This window comes from Stenella coeruleoalba (genome assembly GCF_951394435.1).
Source record: "Stenella coeruleoalba genome assembly, chromosome: 1".
Lineage (NCBI taxonomy): Eukaryota > Metazoa > Chordata > Mammalia > Artiodactyla > Delphinidae > Stenella > Stenella coeruleoalba.
Genome location: NC_137169.1, coordinates 99,493,579 through 99,514,329, shown reverse-complemented (window position 1 = coordinate 99,514,329; position 20,751 = coordinate 99,493,579). Strand labels below are relative to the sequence as shown.

The 20,751-nt window shown below is 36.6% G+C and overlaps 2 protein-coding genes across 3 annotated transcripts in view; one reads left to right on the top strand and one right to left on the bottom strand.

Annotated features, from left to right (window-relative positions):
- MAGI3 (membrane associated guanylate kinase, WW and PDZ domain containing 3) overlaps positions 1-20,751 on the bottom strand; it is a 265,634-nt gene that overhangs the window by 100,312 nt on the left and 144,571 nt on the right. For both annotated transcript variants that reach the window (XM_079944259.1, XM_079944260.1), the window contains exon 2: positions 2,435-2,551. In XM_079944259.1, coding sequence (XP_079800385.1) covers positions 2,435-2,551 — 117 coding nt within the window. The remainder of the gene's footprint in view (positions 1-2,434; positions 2,552-20,751) is intronic.
- Positions 13,684-15,441, top strand: LOC307197871 (amidophosphoribosyltransferase-like). Its single transcript, XM_079944358.1, is given in 3 exon segments — positions 13,684-14,007; positions 14,010-14,535; positions 14,538-15,441. Coding segments are annotated over 3 exon segments (1,698 nt in total). The 5' UTR covers positions 13,684-13,734; the 3' UTR covers positions 15,437-15,441.

The following is a 20,751-nucleotide window of genomic DNA, read 5'->3' as shown; positions in this document are numbered from 1 at the left end:
AGTGGCAGAGGGCAGCAAAAAGTACAAGTACATATTTTTATTACCTTGCTTTAACAAGGAAGGAGGGAGCTCTAGAGCTATGAAACTAAAAATGCTACCCTGAGACACCCCATGCAGGCAAAATACCAAGTTCCTTATAAGGGGATAAAAATCAGATTGTTTTCAGACTTTTTTAAGAGCAATGCTTTATGCCAGAAAACAATTAGATAATTAAGATAGTCTGGGAAAGAAATTATGAGCCAAAAATGTCATATCCATCCAAACAAACTTTAAAGTATAAAAGCCACAGAGAAACTGCTGTAATGATCCTGTGAACCTTTCATGGAAATCTGGTAGACAACAAGCTTTAGACAACCAGAATTATTGAAGAAACAACAACATAAGGGTTGGTAGCTTGATTAAATATGTATCTACCCAAAGAATGGAGAATAAACGACGATTATAAAGGGGAAAGTACAGTACATAATGGCTGCTTGCATTGCCAATATAGATACAGATCAAGCAACAAAAAACGGTCAGAATGAGGAAAGCATATGCAAAGCAGAATGAGCTCGCTGATTACCTTATATGTGTTGGGAATAAAAAGATATTACTTCAAGTCAGATGATGGGAGAGGGAGAGGTAAGGAGGAAGAAGAAATGACTAGATAATTTTAATATTACTCATAGTAGGAACAAAAAAAAAAGGGATGAGAAACACAGAGTATTATATAAAGGTACAGAGATAACCAGTAGAATAAAGATACAAATCTTCCTAAAAAGAGAGCTCAAATAAAATAGACTACATAGTGAAAGGCTTTTTATATAAAATACTTGTACATGGGTAAAACAGAAAAACATGACCAAACTGGGACTAAAGATAACAATCACATCAATAAATATAAAGTTTCACATTGGCTACAAAATAGAAAAACATGACAAAACTGAGACTAAAGATATCGATCTAATCAATAAATATATCTTCACACTGACTACAAAGTTCAACACTATTTGTAAAACAAAGAGATTCAGAAAGATAAAAGAATAAAAAGATAGACAAAGATTTATCAGGCAAATGCAAAGAAAAGAAGGCAGGAATTGCAATGCTGAAATGTGACAAGGTAGATTTATGGGAGGAAATCATAAATAAGTAGTCAGATTTTAAAACAAAATATCTTATACCATGTTAAGGAGTCTAGACTTGCAGTCAACGGGACTTTTTGACGGATAAACTACAAATGGAAAAGAATCAGATGTGCACTTTAAAGATGGACTAGACTGAGGTGACACTGGAGTCAGGGGATACAGTTAGAATGGGGCAACGGGCCACACACTGCTTGAGTACCTACTCTAGACCAAGTGGTTTACATTTATGTTCTCACTTTAATTCTAATAATGATATCAGGTGAGCCTTATGATTCCCATTTTATACATGGAGATTCTGAAGCTTAGGAAGATTAAGTAACCTGCCCAAGTAAACCAACTAGTAAAACACCAGAATCAAGATTTTGAAGTCAGTTTTACTTAGCTCTTTGCAACTACATAATGCTATTTGTTGTTGTTGTGGTTGTTTTTTAAAATCCAAGTAAGAAAGAGTGAGGGTCTATGGTAGTTCAGAGAGATAGGTATTTAAGAAGCATAATTAGGAAGGTTTGGTGATGAACTGGACATTGTGTGAGATTAAATAACAAGAAAAAGAAATCAAGAATTCCAGAGGCCTTATAAAAGCTAGTATCCACAATTACAAATTACTGAATTTATGAATTACAAATATACTGAAAAGTAAAACAAACCAGAATGTCCTTTTATTCCCTTTTATTGTTTACTGCTTTTATTCTTCCCCAGACCTACGCTAGTTAAGCCAAGCATACATGATTTGTTATGTGTTAAAAAAAACAATGAAAGGCCAAAACTATCATCACAACAACAATCAGGTCCTATGAAAACTATTAAAGACTAGAAGAGATACACCAACATCTAGATAAAAATTCAAAGCGGATTACCACAAAGGTGGCACTGCATGCTTCCTCCTTTTTTCCTTTGGGGAAGAGGCAGATTTTAAAATTAGTAGTATCCTAATAATTAATAAAAAATATCTGTTCTCAGTGTACAGGCATTGAGAGCAAAATAGTCTTCTTACTGCATAGGCTTTAGAAATTGATTTATAGGAAAAACAACTAGTTAGCAACATGTACATTTATATTCTTAAAATTTTAAAGTCTAATGACTTTTTTAAAAAGTCAAAATATAGAATCTTCTACTTTTTCTATTTTTAAAATATAACACTTGAAAGTCCTCTGAAAATTTTTCTCTTTATCCAATTTTTGTTTCATTCCAATGTCCCAACTTAGTCTCCACAATTTCATATGAGATATTCTAGTGAATTATTTCTAGACATTTGATTAGTTAATTAAAGATATTTTGGCTGCATTTCTTTTATTCCATCTCATACTTACATGGAATAGTTCTCAAATAGAGATTATCTCTAATCACTTGCTGCAGTTTGTGGTCAACTGATCCTTTCTGAAACTGAAGACTCAGGTAATGTCGCAAATCTTTATTAATGACTTTGCCTACAAAAAAAACACACAAGACAAAACACATAACTGTTAGATCTCCAGTTAAATATCAATGCTAGTTAATGAATACCCTTAAACCATTTAGCCATAAATAGGAAAAAGAAATCAGAATATTTTATCCAAAACAAGATAACTGTACCAAACTATTATAGGTACTATAATTAAAATACACAACTTTAATACACAATGTAGGCATAATTTTACATGGAAGGAGAGGGAGGACGTATAAGTCACAGAACATGACAAATATCTAATGACTTTAAATACGATCTATACCGTGGTAAGTGCCAAATTCTTATCACGTCTCTAACCCTGACCGATCTCCACCAGGCTCCAAACTCATCAAACTCTCTATATATTGCAGATATATTTGGAAGTCAAATAAGCACCTCAAATTTCAGATGACCAAAACAGAACTCTTAATTCTATCCTCTCCCATTATTTTCGTCTCCTCTCGTTCTTCCTGTCTTGGAAAATTACTACCACCAATCCAACAGAACAAACACCAAACCTAGAAGTCATCCTCAATTTCTCCTTTTTACTTCTATTCCTCAACGCAATTTATTAGCAACTTTTGTCAGTTCTACCTCCAAAACATATCCCGTAACTGCCCACTTCCCTGCACTTCCACTGCCACCATCTAAGCTAAGCCACCATCATTTCTCACCTGGAATTCTATAACAGCCTTCTAATCGGTTTCCCTGCATCCATTCTTGGCTCCTTCCTGCTCCCACCATTCACAAAGAAGCCAGAATGAGATTTTTAAACATAAATCAGATAATCACCATTCTGTTTAGAGCCACAAATGACTTCTTGCTGCTCTTAGAATATAATTCAAACTTCTAAACAGGCCTTAGAAAGCCCTACATGTTTCAGCTCTGGCCATCTCCGACCCAAACTCACTCACCCTTCACCCTCTCAAACTACGTTCCACCCACACTGGCCATCTTTATCATCTCTAACAGGCCAAATGGGTCCTATGCAAAACCTTCTGCCTATCACTAGATTGAACAGGCATTTTCCGTCCACTTGCTTGACTCCTAGATACAATGTGAATAAATAGGCGTGAAAGGTTGTTTTTTCTTATTTGTGGGGAAAATGGGAGATTAAAAAGAGGGATATTAGGGGTCTCAAAGAAATATTAACCAGAAAAATAGAGGACTGCAGAAATCTGATTGCAGTGAATTTATAATAAGGGTTGAGCTTAAAATGAACATCAAAGCAATCCAAACACTGTTCATTAGACAAGGTTTCAGACAATTAGAAAAGAGCAATGCTAAATCAAAATAGATTATCTTATTGAATAAGAAATGAATAGTTGATTAAAATATACTCTTTATTTTATTTGAAACAGCATAGTTATGACCAGATTAGATAAATCAAAGGTTACTACAGATCAGTTCATTCTTTTAACTATTATTCTGTAACACAGCATTTCTAATCCCTTCTTTTGGTCTTTTCTCACATATATAAATAAACATAACCTATATGAGAGAGTATTAAAATAAGCAGGAAATCAGAGAGCTTCTAAAGTTTAGAGATAACATTCAGATCCTAAACTAATAAACATAAACCAAAAAGTCCCTGTTTTGCATTGTCAAAAATAGATGCTGAGGAAGGGGAGAAACTTGTGATCAAAGAAGAAAACCTGAAAGATATTTACAGGAATAACACAGAACAATGTGTGGTCCTAGAGGCTGCTTCTGCCAGGCAGTTCGGGGCCCCACCAACCCAACTCCAATTTAAATGGAATCATATTATTTCATTTTTTATTTATATTATGGAACTTGTTCATTGCTGGGTAGAAGAAAAACCCAATTCATAATTAATACTGTACAGTCTCATTGCTTAGTGAACAAAATCATACCCAATGAGTTCATTACGTATTTTAAAAATCAGATAAGGAGTGTTTCAAATGCACTGTAATAATCAGTATACAAAAGCTTTTGTGGACTGTTACATAGGTGCTTGAAAGTATTAAGTGATGCTTGCAGAAGTTTGGTTAGGGTTTTTGACTAGACAGAGAATGCATCATTTTTTTCTATTTGAAATAAGCTATATAGGCGCCATAAAAACCTGCTATCCAATGTATTTTCAAAAACAGTTTTAATCTGGATAAAGGCTAATGCCTGTTTTATTAAAGAAGACAATCTAAATCAACACTTTTTTAATTCAAGGTTTGTCAAATTTTTTAATTTGAAGCTTTACTATAAAATATGGCATAACTCACAGAGATAACTATACAATGCTAAAAACCCACACTGGATTTTAATCTATAAAAACAACAAGACAAAGCCATAATAAAAATCATAGATCACAAATTACCACATGAGGGGGGCTCTTTTAAGGGAAAATGAAGGTAAACAACTCAATTCCTGTTTCAAGGGCCCACAAGACCTTAAGACAGAGAATCATTAAAGCGGAAAGAATTAGATTTAAAGAATAACACCTAGATTTATCAGGATGGGAACTGCACTCTATTTTCACCCTCAACTTCTATGGGGATTCTGGATGCAATGCTGAGATGAACAGTTGCAAAGAAGAGGGTGAAGTACAATTTCATAAATGGGATATTTAAAGTGCGCAACTATTCAAAGAAATCATCACACTTTTCTGAGGTTGGGGACAAAATATTACAAATATCAATGAAATGTCAACTATAAAAGATTAACAAATTATATGGATTGGCATTCTTTAAGATTAATAATAATTAATGACAGAATATATTGGATACAGCAGTCATCATGGACTTTCTTGCTTCAAGAAACCAAAAACAACTTTCGTAAGGGGACAGAATATTATGCTTTCCACTTCAATGTGGTTCCAGGGAATTTATTAAAAAAAAAAAAAAAAAGTACAAATATCCTGAATAGGGAGATGGCTGTGGAATTACCAGAAGGCCAACAGAAACATTAGCTCACAGAGACACCACTGAGATTATCTATATTATTGAATTGTATATGAACTTCCAGCTTTTGTTTAAGGAGAGTTTCACAGAAACTTGACATTTCAAGAGTATGAAAACATCTACTTGGGGTTAATGCAGTTGTTAAACAAATAAGAAAAAAGATTCTTCATAATTGCATTCTTACCCAGCCAGCCTTTGCTTTTAAGTGTTAAGATTATTCTTTGACTTTTAAGTGATTTATAAATCGAGTTGATTTATGAAACTTAAAAAGAGATCTGTAAATCTTACATACACAGCTCAGGAGGGGAAAAGTCTATAACTGAAATCTCAATCATATGAATAAATCCAGGCACTCAAGTTTCAATATATAAATCCTCAGTCAAAAGAACTCATAACTCAAATTCATGCTTTCTGAGTGTATGCCAATTAATATTCACTACCATTTCTCTTTAAGGAATCAGTATATAGAATCACTGGTTATTATTTAGGTAAACATTGTGGCATGCTGGCATAGGTGTGGTCATGCAAGCAGCTGTAAACCAACCCAATTGCCAACATTTCATTGTCTTTTCTGTAAGGGTAGTCTAGGAGACTTTGTCAACCACTTGCCAAAGTCAAGATATGACATGTCTTTACTACTGTCTAATCCAGTAGTAATTATACAATTGAAAAGAAGAAAAACATAAGGTCAGTTTGGCACGTCTTGTTCTTATACATTCACGTTGATTCATGGAGACCACCCCTTTCTTTTCTAAACACTTTCAATATTTTATTAGTTTTATCTTTTACAATCTCTTCCAATGTTGTCGCAGTTTAAACTTAGGGAAGTGGATTTGCGTTTTTCTCAATCTATGCCTTTTTGGAAACTGCGACATTTGTCTTGCCTCAGTCTCCTGGTACTTCCCACATTCTCCACGATTTCACAAAGAATATCGACAATAACCCTGAGATCATACCTGAGAGTCCCTTTAACTCCTGGGGGGCAATTCAGCTGAGTCTTGAAAACTTAATTTCATTTAAAGTGAATAATACTCTTATGATCTCATCTTTTTAAAATTTAATTTCCCTCATTTGAGGTTGTTTGTTTTATCTTTTACTGTTGGAAAAGTAATTCTTCCAGTTCAAGACTATGGAAGCAAAGTAAGAATGGTACAGAACTGATTTCTGCCTGTAAACTGCTACCAATAACGTCTTCTCACAGTAAGTCTATGTCTTCCTTCTCACTGCTCTTGCTTCAAACACAACCTTAAAAGCTCTTTGAGCTCTATGAAGTATCTAAACTCCTTCTGAGCTTTGGCCAATAGTAAAGGAAATTCTTCAATGTTTATTTTTTACAGTCTACTTAGCACTGTACAAATGTGACTGCGTTCCATCCAATTATCAATCACATACATCTTTTAAAAATCCTGAGCTGCTCAGAACATTCTTTGTACCCATAAGAATTTCGTCACATAACTTTTCTTTTAGAAATCTCTAGTCTTGGAACCACACCTATAGATGTCATAAACTTAAAAAAAAGAAATCTGTTTTCCTCAAAGGCAAAGTACGGGCATAATCATGTCCCACTTTTCTTCCTTACTATGATGACTGTAAATAGCCTGGTGAAGTTCCCCAGCAAACTGTTCAATCTAACTAGTTCAACACAACTGATGTTACTAACTAGTCATTTCCCATTAGACATAGACTCAGAAGAGCATTGCATTTTATTGCTTCCTCTACATCCTGAGTTCCATGAAACTAGTGAAAAAGATATACATAAGCTTAACTCCAAACTGGCTCCTTGGTTCAAGGCAGGAGTTCCCTAAGACAAAATAAACCAAACTGCAGTCCACTTGTTTGTGAAACTGTAAATGGTATTTGAACAAGGCTTTTCTAGATAATCAGTATCTACACATTTCAAAGTAAAATATATTCTGTGGCACAAAAGTTATTTAAAATATCTTATACAGTTGTTAAACATAAAAGTTTGTCAGCTATCTTAGGACCAAGGTCATGGTTTGTTTTTACAGATTTAGTGCCAGGATCTAGCACACAGAACAAATGAGTCAGCTTAATTTTGTATCTTTAATTGTTCATTTCACCCTCTACATCATCTAATGCAGGAAATTTTAGAATGCTCACTTAACTGATACAGTATTCTTTGTATATACAAAACTATATATATATATATATATATATATTTTTTTTTTTTTTTTTTTTTTTTTTTGCGGTACGCGGGCCTCTCACTGTTGTGGCCTCTCCCGTTGCGGAGCACAGGCTCCGGACGCGCAGGCTCAGCGGCCATGGCTCACGGGCTCAGCCACTCCACGGCATGTGGGATCTTCCCGGACCGGGGCACGAACCCGTGTCCCCTGCATCGGTAGGCAGACTCTCAACCACTGCGCCACCAGGGAAGCCCTATATAAAACTTTATTTTAAACTGTTTCTTAAACGATGAAATTAACTTTATTTGGACTCTGTCAAAATGCTACAGTAAATTCTTCATTGACACAGCAAGCTCTACATCTTTAAAAGTAAGTTTTAATTACAGCTTTTATGCCAATTCCTCAAATTCTGTTCATCAGAACACTGATGACTAGGACTGCTATTTTATAATAATAATTATTATATTGTACATATATGCTATTTGTTTTCACTCATTTCTCATGGAAAGCTTTAAGGTAGATATTATTATTCCCATTTTATAGGTAAGGAGCTGAGGTACAGAGAGGTTAAGTAACTCGGCCAAGGTTGTATCACTGAAAGTAGCAGACCTGGGATCTGAACCCAGTTAATCTGGCTCCAGAACCTGCACTATAAGCACTGTGCTAGAATACCTCCCTCCCTTCTTCCCTCCTTCCCTCCCTCCTTTCCATGAATTTCTTCTCTTGCTTAAGCTTACAAGAAAACAAGCTTAGAACACCATCTTTCATAAGAGCCCACCCTTCTATGAAAGTTACGTCTATCGTGTAAAAAAAGATTTACTGAGTCCTGAATAGTAGGCTCTTGCGGGTAAAGCAGTGAATGAGAGTGCACCCAACTGAACTAAAAGTCTCACAGGGAAGATGAACACTGAGAAAGAAATTTCAAACTCGAGAGCATTATGAAAGAGAAGCATAGAGCACTGTGGGAATCTATAATCTGGATCCTAAGTCTAGGGAGTCTAGGGAGCCGTCAGTGAGTAATCACACTGGAGCTGAAACCTGAAGGATAAATAGAAGCCAACTAGACAAAAAAAAAAAAAAGGTGGGGGGATTGGTAGAGGGAGTGGTACATGCGAAGGCACTTACTTGAGGTGGGAAAGAACACAGTGCTGACAGGAACTGAGAGAAATCCAGTATAGCTGGTTCTTAGGAAGTGAGGAAGAGTTCACACAAGCTGAGACAAGAGTTCCAAGGGCCAGTGGGTTGAGTAGAACCTTGTGACAATAATTTAAAAGAACTTCAACTAACTCAGGTATGACACCAAGGACCTTCATAATTGCTATAAGCTAGCAACTATGGATATATTCTTACTGGTCACATCTATATTTCATATTTGTGTTCAAATGCCACCTTGTTATTTCTATTCAGTCTTTTATCTGTAAGAGGATTTTCAAGGTGTAAGAGGATATTCAAGGTTATAAACTTAGACAACCCCTATCAACATAACTCTTTAAGTGTTCCACTCTCATTATAGGCAAGTGGAACCTAATGAACTTTTTAAATAATTTATATAACTAAATTCTTATTCTGTCCCAAATTTGAAAAGCACTAAATCTTCTGGAATCTCTTGAGCCACTTAGTGTTTAAAACTGGCCAGTTTTCAGTATTCTTCTGAGTTACAGTGTGAAGAAACACAGACTGAAGCGATCAAGCGGTGTTGCTGTCTTCCGCAGAATCCTGCTGCCACCTCACCAGTCAGGAGAAAGTCTCCTGCTAACAGAGGTCACGTTCTTTTTTTTTTTTCCCCTCAGGCTTTTAAGATATTATTGACATAAAATATACACATAAGTTTAAGCTATGCATGCAACGATTTGATACATGTATATATTGTTAAACAATTACCATAGTTAAGGTCAGTTTGTAACCCCATCCTTTCACATAATTACCATTTTATGTATGTGTGGAGATAGCACTTAAGATCTACTCTAACATCTTTCATGTATATCATCTGGTATGACAGTCATCACACTGTACATTAAAACCCCAGAACTCATCCACCTTAGAGCTGTATGTTTGTACCCTTTGACCAACATCTCCCCATTTCCCCCACACCTAGCCCCTGAAGAAAATGCACCATTCTGCTCTTTATTTCTATGAGAATATGAGTTTCTATTTCTATCTCTATTACATTCCACATGTAAATGAGAAGAAACAGTATTTGTCTTTGTCTGCTGGAGGTCACATTCCTTGTCTCTATTACAAATTAGGGAGTAGTACATATTAAAATGAGTGTCCATTCTCCACTGATTCCTGGAAGCAGCTATCATAAACACATTGGTCAGATTTCATCTACTGCCCTGGGTCCTACATCACTGGCAGTTTAAGGCCAAGTCTGCTGCTGCACATCTGGTCCTTTCCCAGCACACCCTAGAAATGTTTTCTCCCTCCCTCCTTTCTCTCCGTCCTTTCTTCCTTCCCTCCCTTCCTTGATTATTATTTTTAATGCATTTACCATCAGAAGAACTGGAAGCATAGCTAAAGTAAGAACTCTTTGGTTTAGGTAATCTGAAAAATCCCTGAACTACACCAAACTAAATATACCCATCCCTAAAAGCCTAACACTGTTTACTACATGTAGAATTCAATATTAATGCAGCACTGAAATTGCTTCATTATATTCAAATTATGTGTAAACAAAACCCATTATCATGCTGTATACTTTTTTTTTAAAGTTTTTTATGGTTTTTATTTGCTTAAATAAAGCAAGTATTTCTGTGTAGAATGTATTTGCAAGTAACAATCATTTCTCTAAAAAATTCTGATGCATGGCCAGGAATCCAAGTTATAAATATTATAAAAAGTTGGTGGCCCAGAGAATGCTGTTGTATCTATATTTGTTCTTACTTCTGAGGCAACTACCCCAGTCCTGCTAACACCCTGCCCTACCCTCTAACCTCCACACTCAACTCTTTCCCCTGCTGGTTTCAGTTTTGTGTCTACTCCACCTGGAGACTCACAGTGTTGTATACACATAAATACCGTTAGGGCAAAAGGCCTGCACATTGACCACCTGTTCACCTGCTCTTTGAAGCCAACACCCAGGCAGAACGCTGAAGTCCACATTAAGGAACTTCTGTTTTCATCTCTCCTCCCCGCTCGTTCTTACTACAAACAATGGGGTACATGTTGGCCTCCCTCACTGGATCTTAAGCCTGTGTGAAGCCAGGAACTATGTTTCGTTCATCTCTGTATCTACCCTCCAAAATACCTAGCACAGCTCTGAGTAAACACTCTCTTAAACACACCAAAATGATACTTGATAATGTGATTGCTATACTGACAGTTTTAAATGGAATTCATCTCCGACAAACACGTTTACTATAATCCTCACAGAAATCCCTTCATTAACCAGCACTGTTAAAAGTAAGTTTTGATTATAACAATGTGGTCAAACGCTCATAAGGTATTTTAAGTGAAAAGAGCAGGTCACAAAACAGAATATTCAGTGTGACCCCCAAATTGTAACATACCTGAGGATATGCAAATATTTTAAATGTAAGGGTCATACATAAACTCATACTTAAACATTAGCAATACTTAAAACATTATTGCAGGTATAATTATTGGGTGATTTAAAAAAACTTTTATCTTCATGGTTTTTGTATTGTCAAATTTTCTACAGTGATCATCTATTACTATAATGAGAAAAAACTTTTAAAAACTAGAAACCACATTTTCAAAAACTTTGCCCTTCAAAGGTCATTCGTGGAAAAGGAAGCCTGACCCAGTGGAGCATTATGACAAAAAACTTGCAAAAGTTCTATGTAAAAGCTGATACTATTTGTCTAGGTTTTCCTTTAATCATTTGTTTTTAATAAGTAGTATTTTCCCCATACCGAGGTTAAATTCCAACCATTTTGCTTTTAACTGAAACTCTCAATTGATAAATAAGCTATAGAATATTCAAATCTACATTTGAAAAGTAAGATGAAAATCACAATTCTAGAAAAGACACAACAAAATCACCACAATTTTCCCTTTAAAAGTCATGCATCAGAAAGAGCAAAGTAAGATGAACCTTCCTAGCAGAAAACAGTAGAAAAAATAAGAAATCATCAAATGTGGGTCTTTTTCTTTTCAAAGCTTTTATTTGATGGGATCATGTAGATTTAGTTCTTAAAAACAGTTTTTCTAAAATGCTATCCTGAGTCTATTTACAATTTTTTCTTTGTGGCACTCACATCAGGAATCATTAGCAAACCTGTCAGAATGCCAGATAACCAGTGCTGGATGGCACACGGAAATCTGAATCATAGTATTAATGCTTCATCCTTTTGACAAGAGGGTACAAAGCCCTCTATTGTGCCTTGTCATTTTCCCTGAAAACAGAAAACTGGGTTTTCTGCAAATCAAAGTTATATGCTTCAGCAGAATGTCCAGGACTTGAGGTAGAAGATCTGTTACTGATATTTCATTGTAGCAGCTAATAAAAAGATAGCTGAAAGGGAATACAGATGTGCTTGATTAGAAGTCTGAGTGGAAAAAAAAATGACTATTACAGAATTCAGACTGCATTTTAAGATGCATCATTATGTAAACAATCTCAACTTCTAGGTTCAGGCAGTAGGCTGATATAATTAACCACTATTAAAAAAAGGAATTTAATAGCTTCTTTTTCTCTGATATCTTTTAAAAATAGAAATTTATCCCAAGCCTTAGAAATTTTCCAAAGTAGATAGTTTAAAGGTCCTAAAAACTATATTACACATCAAAACTGATCTGACTCCAGGGAGAGTCAACATTCGTTAAAAAATAATTTGTTATTTCCCATCTTCATTTCTAATCTCTGTGTTTCATCAGGAACATATTTAAAAGGATTTCTTTATCATCCTTACAAAAAATGTCAAAATTTCAAAGAAACATTTTTAGAGATAAATGGCCATTTCTATGTATATCCCCCTATTCAGATTCCTCCACTAAAAACCATTCCCCCCCCCCCACTCACCTCAACTATAAGTCTGAGTGAATCAGGACGTTTCAGAAAATGTCAACGTAAATGAAAGTGTCAGAAGATCTCCAGTCTCCCATTTCCCTTTAAAGGGTCTTAACAAACAAAAGAATACCAGCAAAAAAGAAAAAAAAAAGAGGGAGGGCAGGAAAGAAAGAGGGATGGGAGGGAGGAAGGGTGAGATGGAAGGAAGGAAGGAAGGAAGGGAGGGAGGGAGGGAGGGAGGGAGGGAGGGAGGGTAGGAAGAAGGAAGGAATCTGTACCCCTAAACTAAACGAATAGCAAGGAAAGAATCTATTTCAAAAGACAATGGGAATTTCTATAAATTCCAATATCAATTAGTGAGAACTAAGAAACTGCAAAGTAAGAACCACAATCAAGGGTACCAAATGGCCTTACTAGCTTGATAGTCTGAATTTAGGTTTAAGAACTGAAAGGGAGTCTTCTGGGCAACATGGCAATATAAGTCACTTTTACAAAAGGCTCTCTAGTACAGAACAAAATGAGGAGAAATAATCAAAAATAGAAGGAAAAAAAGAGTTAATCTCTGTCCATCAAATATCAACTCCAAAGAATACAAAACAATTTAGACTACACTGAGAAAATGCCCGAAGCTGACATACAACACCCTAGCTCATAAACATAGCACATTTTGCAGACTCTGAGTACAAAATATTGATACATGTTGAATGTATATGTTGATCTACAAAACAAAAGGTATATAAGTTGCTGTTCCCAATCCCTAGGAGAGGAGATAGAAGCGTTCAGACAGAAATAGTGACAAAACTCCCATAAAGTAGCTGCCTTTGGCACTAACCCCCTACACCTCCTCGGACATCAGAAAAACTAAACAGAGGCTATATGCCTCTACATCAAGCTGGAGAGTTTATGCGCTAATGGTAACAGTAAGTGGTACCCAGGTAAATAGGAAAAGTAGTCAAGAAAGAGCATTAATGAGTTTAAGCAAGGTAACAAAATTAGACTGGCATATTAAAAAGTTAACGTCTCTGTGTGTAGAATAAACAGAGGAGGGAGCCAAGAATAGCTATGGGCATGTAGTTAAAATGTGAGGGCCGGGTCGAGCCGCTGGTTAGGAAGCGGCTGCAGCTGGCCCGAGCTTCTGAGGCTTACAGGCCGAATGAACAACTGGTTGGTGCTTAGACCCCTGCCGCAGCGGCGGGTCCCTCCACGTGCTTTCGGCGGCGACATGGAGCTGGAGGAGTTGGGGATCCGAGAGGAATGTGGCATGTTCGGATGCATCGCCTCAGGAGAGTGGCCCACGCAGCTAGATGTGCCGCATGTGATCACTCTGGGACTCGTGGGGCTGCAGCACCGGGGTCAGGAGAGTGCTGGTATTGTGACCAGTGATGGGAATTCGATACCAACATTCAAAACACACAAGGGAACGGGTGATTTACAAGAGTAAATCACGTCTTTACTGAAGACAATTTGAAGAAATTATATACTTCAAATCTTGGAATTGGACACACGAGGTACGCCACTACAGGAAACTGTGAATTAGAAAATTGCCCGCCCTTTGTTGCTCAAACACTTCATGGGAAAATAACTGTGGCGCATAATGGCGAATTGGTAAATGCTGCTCGCTTAAGGAAAAAGCTTCTGCGTCACGGTATTGGTCTGTCAACAAGTTCTGATAGCGAAATGATCACCCAGTTACTGGCGTATACCCCTCCTCAGGAACAAGATGACACCCCAGACTGGGTGGCAAGGATTAAAAACTTAATGAAGGAAGCACCCACGGCATACTCTCTGACTATAATGCACAGAGATGTGATTTATGCGGTACGAGATCATTACGGAAATCGTCCTCTGTGCATTGGTCGTCTTATTCCTGTATCTGATATAAATGACAAAGAAAAAAAAAAATCTTCAGAAACAGAAGGATGGGTGGTGTCTTCAGAATCTTGTAGCTTTTTATCTTTGGTGCAAGATATTACCGTGAAATCTTGCCTGGAGAAATTGTGGAAATATCCAGACATAATTTCCAAACTCTTGATATTATACCAAGGTCTGAAGGCAACCCAATGGCTTTCTGTATCTTTGAATATGTTTATTTTGCAAGACCAGATAGTATATTTGAAGACCAAATGGTTTACACAGTAAGATACCGTTGTGGTCTGCAGCTGGCAATTGAAGCCCCTGTGGATGCGGATTTACTTAGCACTGTCCCGGAATCTGCTACGCCTGCTGCCCTTGGTTACGCAGCAAAGTGTGGGCTTCCGTATGTGGAGGTGCTATGTAAAAACCGGTATGTAGGAAGAACATTCATTCAGCCAAACATGAGGTTAAGACAACTTGGTGTTGCGAAAAAATTTGGAGTATTGTCAGACAACTTTAAAGGCAAAAGAATTGTTCTTGTAGATGATTCAATTGTGAGAGGCAATACCATTTCACCCATAATCAAATTGCTCAAAGAATCTGGTGCAAAAGAGGTACACATTCGCGTAGCTTCACCACCAATTAGATATCCATGCTTCATGGGAATAAACATACCAACAAAAGAAGAGCTTATTGCCAATAAACCAGAATTTGAGCATATCTCAGATCATCTAGGAGCAAACAGTGCTGTGTATCTGTCAGTAGAAGGACTGGTTTCATCTGTACAAGAAGGGATAACATTTAAAAAACAGAAAGTGAAAAGGCAAGATATTATGGTTCAAGAAAATGGAAATGGTCTGGAATGTTTTGAAAAGAACGGTCATTGTACAAAGGAAGATGTTATGGTTCAAGAAAATGGGAATGGTCTGGAATGTTTTGAAAAGAACGATCATTGTACAGCTTGTCTGACTGGAAAATACCCTGTGGAACTGGAATGGTAGGTGCTAGGGGCAGACACGATGTTTCAAAACACAAAGTTAGTGGAGAAGTTATAGTGGTTACACCTCCATTTACTGTTACTCAGTACAGTGTGAAATGCCACATGCTTGTGTTATAAGTTTTGAGATTTTTTTCTGAAAAGGGTACCAAAGTGCTATGATTTCTTTAGTAATCCTAGATAAATATTTTGGTATTATCTAGGAAATTGGATGATCCTTTCAGTTTTATTTAATAGTTTAGTACTTTTATTTTTAGAAATCATATACATTTAACTTCAGATCATCAACAGTAATGCAACGAATCGGTAAATTTCTGTTTAAGAGAGGACTGCCAGGTACTCTACTCTCCCACAGGTTCTTAGAGAATTTTGTGGAATGTTTGAGAGTTATGGAAATTCAGTTATGGAATATTTTCATAATTGAACCTTGCTAATTACATATAATACAACAATATGTGGTATTCTTTTTTTTTTTTGCTCAAGCATTGGCTAGCCTTTTTCACCTGGTCAGAGAAGGCAGGTGATCAGTGGCATTTGCCAGGTCCATGCTTTAAAGAGTTTGCAAGAGGTTAGACTAAGGTGTTGTGATGCAAACAGGACATGTGAGTTAAGTATAACATTCCATGCAAACCTTGAATCCATTATATCCCAAAGTTACCTAGCATCAAGAGTTCTCTTTAAAAAAAACAAGACAGAAGAAACACCTTTTTGTGCCTCACTTTCCCCACCTGTGCAATGAGGTGCTTATATTACTAAATTAAATAACTTGCAGCAGTTATTTTGGTGGTTAGAGCCATCATTCCACCCCTCAGTTTTAAGACAGTGCATGATTATTAGCTTTTGAAATGTTGGCCACTGGTCTGCAATTGAGATTTCAAGAGGGAGACATACAGCAGTAATTTGCAACCTATCTTTGAGATGCTCTGAGAATGACTGTAAAAACATGGCTGTGCAAAATATTTTCCTACATTTGACTAGAAAGTATGATCCATACTACGTAGTGCCCTTATAGTAGAAGCCCAGCAAGTAACCTGGTACATTTGAGGTAAAAAATAATTTTTTAGATTCTAACAAATCTTTTATCCTTAATTTGATTATATGCTTTTTTAATGAAGTGCTTGATCACTTGCAAATATACTGTGTATGCAATGAGATGATCAAGTAGAAACATTGTAGGGGCCAATTTTACGGAACAAGGAGACAACAACTTTTTTCACTTAGCATGCTCATCTGATTCCGAGCATCAATGTATCACTTTTTCTACTTTGTTTTATTGGGATCTAATGAATTAGATTTTTAAGGTTTTTGTTTGTTTGTTTGCTTTTTAACATCTGAGATTTAAAACTTTAAAATGACTTGCCCTCAACCCTTGTTTATGTAAGATTTTTAAAACATAAAAGTGTTTGTTTCTGTGTTATTACCATGAATTGGTGTACCTAGTGTCCAAATCCACCTATAATTGTAATATTTATTAATAACCATAATCTTTTGTCTTCATTTGGTATTTAGTCTCATGTGTTGTATCATGGCAGGCCAAGAGAAAACATTGACAGCTCTTTAAGCTCATGTGCAGAGGGCAGCAGTGGGTCAGATAACCCTGTGGTGGTACCACAAGCAAACTGGCATCTGAATAAAGCCCTGGGACCATTTGTGTGTATAGCCTCTTGCCTTAAATGTATTCCTCATGGCAGCATATGGAGGAGGCAAGACCTTATGGGTCAGTTTTGAACCAGTCTTACTTTGATTTTTTTAAAAACAAGAGACTCAGGGAAAGTACTAAACCAAAATCTCTGATTTGACTTTTGTGTTTTCCATAGTTTTTATTTTGTTTTATTGAGATGCTTTTATAAAGGAAAATGGTACTGTGACAGTTTGGTAATTCTACAAATTTCTTACTCTTTCTCCATCATGGCCTTTTATTTCACAAGTTTCTGAAGTGTGAATTACAATTTTATACCAGTGTAATCTCAAATGTTGTTTAACTGCTTTAAATTTTTATAGGTATTGTAAACTGCAGAGCAAATGAGAAATGTGTTTTCACAGGATCTATATTGTGAACTAAACTAAGCCTACTTTTTGTGACTTCCTTGTGATGCGTTGGTGACAAATATATGTAATGAGTACATTTAAAAAAAAAAAAAAGTGAGGGCCACTGTCCAGGTGAGAGATGATTTAGATCAGTAATGGGAATAGAGGAGCAGATGGATTTGAGATTCACTGTATATGCCCATATATAAGTAAAGTTTTTCAATACCAAACACTGTCTTTACAAGAGGAAGTTGTCTTATATTTGAACCTTACAAAGTCTCAGATTACAGAATGATTTATAAGTTATTTTATTTTGAAAAAATACAAAGTACTGTCTGAAGAAAGCATGTTACCCTGAACCAACAACTGTTTAAGAGACAATCTGACACAATTGCTGGGGAGACGTGACGGTGGGGGTGGGCGGGGAGCAAATAAAATGAGAAGATTTAGTAATTATTCCTTGGGGTACTACACAACTGCATGTGGCAGATGTCACTGTCAAGCAATCTTTCAATGATAGGTTGTTTGTTTGTTTGTTTAAGGGAAGAGGTGCCTTTATTTTTTTATTTTTTGGCCCTGCCGCACAACTTCTGGGATCTTAGTTCCCCAACTAGGGACTGAACCCAGGCCCTCGGCAGTGAAAGTGCAGAGTCCTAACCACTGGACCACCAGGGAATTCCCTCAGTGATCACTTCTGGAAAAAAGCAATTCAGTCCATACTTAGGTTATGAGATCATAAATATATGTCAACAACAAAAGTGAAGGGAAAAATTTTTGCTCTAATTTTACTTGTGGCTAGGACAGCACTATACACAGATTTAAAAACTACAATATCTCAAACAATTTAGATGGAAGAGAGGAGGAGTTTCCTAGGTGAACTAGGAAACTGTGTTAGGTAACTCATTCCAGTGTTGACACAATACCAAAGGTGTAAGTTGAAGAGTTTGCACAAACTTTTTACAAGAAAGAGTGGGAAAAGTAGTATTTCTAAATTTCATTTTAAATATATGTGTAATTAAATTAAATTTTAGAGGTAGAAATCTGATTTTATCCCTAAAAGTTTACATTCATACTGCCTAATCAAAAGGATATGCATTTTTTTAAAGTGTCTTTTAAAAAACTGTGGGGTATCTTAAGCTTAACTACAGGGCCTCCTCCTATTTGGATATTCATGAAATTGTGAATAGAATCCATTAGCCTTAGTAATATATTTGACAGGAAGATTTAGGGGAAAAGAGACAACAGAAAAGATCACTCCAGGCTTCTAACTTGAATAACCAGGAACTTTAAGTTCCATTTGAATAAAAGACATAGAAAGGGGAAGAAATGGACTTCCCTGGTGGCACGGTTGGCAGGTTAAGGATCCACCTGCCAATGCAGGGGACACAGGTTCAAGCCCTGGTCCAGGAAGATCCCACATGCCGCGGAGCAACTAAGCCCATGCGCCACAACTACTGAGCCTGTGCTCTAGAGCCCGCGAGCCACAACTACCAAGCGCACGTGCTGCAACTACTGAAGCCCACATGCCTAGAGCCGGTACTCCACAACAAGAGAAGCCCCCGCAATGAGAAGCCCACGCACCGCAGCAAAGAGCAGCCCCTGCTCGCCTCAATTAGAGAAAGCCCGCACGCAGCAATGAAGACCCAACACAGCCAAAAAAATAAATGAATTTAAAAAATTTTTAAAAAGAAAGGGGAAGAAACAAGTTTGGGGTTTGAGGCAGAAAATCAGGGTAAGGTTTGGGGTATGTTATTTGAGATGCTAGTGAAACAGATACCATGTGAAAATATCAAGAGATCTGAATTTAGAGCTGTAAATTGGGAGTCTTTAGCTCACAACAAATATCTGGCCTTGGTAGAGATGTGGGGTGATGTAAGTTGGAACAACTTTTCTGAAAGGCATTATGGCAATACCTATCAACATATACTTGCATGTCTTCTGGCAGAAGAGCTCTACTGAAGTTATATTCACACAAAAATGTAAAAAAACATAAAAGATGAATGTTTATCACAGCATTATTTATAAGGAATTTAAATGTCCAACTATAGGTAACTGGTAAGTAAATTATAAATGATGAAATATATCTTCAATTACTGAGGTATGATGGAGTTTAAACATGTTGTTGAGTAAAATAGAGGGAGTTGTAGAAGGGAGCATTTAGTGCAAGATGTCATTTATGAAATTGGTACACTTTTCTTACATATATTTATGCAAAAATATATTCTAAAATATGCTTATCTCTGAGTAGCAAGATGCTGAAGTATTTTACCCTCAGCTTTGTAATTTTCTATATTGTTTGAGAGGCTAAAGACAACAACAACAAAAGCATACCATTTTTTAGAACTCTATAAAGCTTATTTTTTTCCTTTTTCTCAAGTGTTTAAGAATTAGAGCACAACATAATCTTAGAGGTAAACAAACAAAAAAACAAAAACAAAAGAAACAGGAGAGGAAGACCACCCTGACTGTACAACTGGCTTTCCGACTTCAGGGCTGCATAACTAGGAACATATTGTCAAAACTGGAGCACCACCCCAGGCTTGAGACCGAACAATTAGGCTAGAGAAGTCAGTCCTGGTTGACCTAAGCCTGTAATTTGATTAATGAAATGAATAGTGACTGAGTGTTTAACAGGTCACTCACAGAACTGGTTCCTGAACCCTGACCCAGGGATAATGTGATTTAGGACAAGTTACTGTAAGACCACATCTTAAGGATTAGTAAATTATGTACATGAAAACACAGACTGGAAAAAAGCAATTAAATAGCCTGACTCCACTAAAAATATTTCCCGTGAAAAAGAAAAAAGAATAGAAAGATTATATGATAGAGGCCAGCCTCTCCCTTAAAGAAAATAAAACCAAAAGACAGCAGGATAATAGTACAAAACGTCAGGCACTGCACTAGTGTTGAAGCTATAGAAACCATAATATAGCACCTGCCCTGGTGTTAGGGTGTCACAGACAAGTATAAGCAAATAACTGCTAAAACCAGTGAGAAAGCATGTACAAGGTGCATGAGAGTATGTAGCTAAGAGAAAATAAATAATTGTGTTTAGTGGGGAAAACCAGTTAATCTAGGCTGGGAGTATGGGTGGGGCGCATGGGATCAGGACCACGGTGGGCGTTCCAGGCAAGGGGAAGAGAATGCACAGTGGCAGGGTGGTGGTGGATTACAAGACTAGAGAGAGATGCAGAAAGCTCAGGTAACAGAAGGTTTTACTTATGTCACTGAAGGGTCAGAACATGACTCTAGTGAAGAAGTGACTAAAATTTTTACCAGGGGAATGAC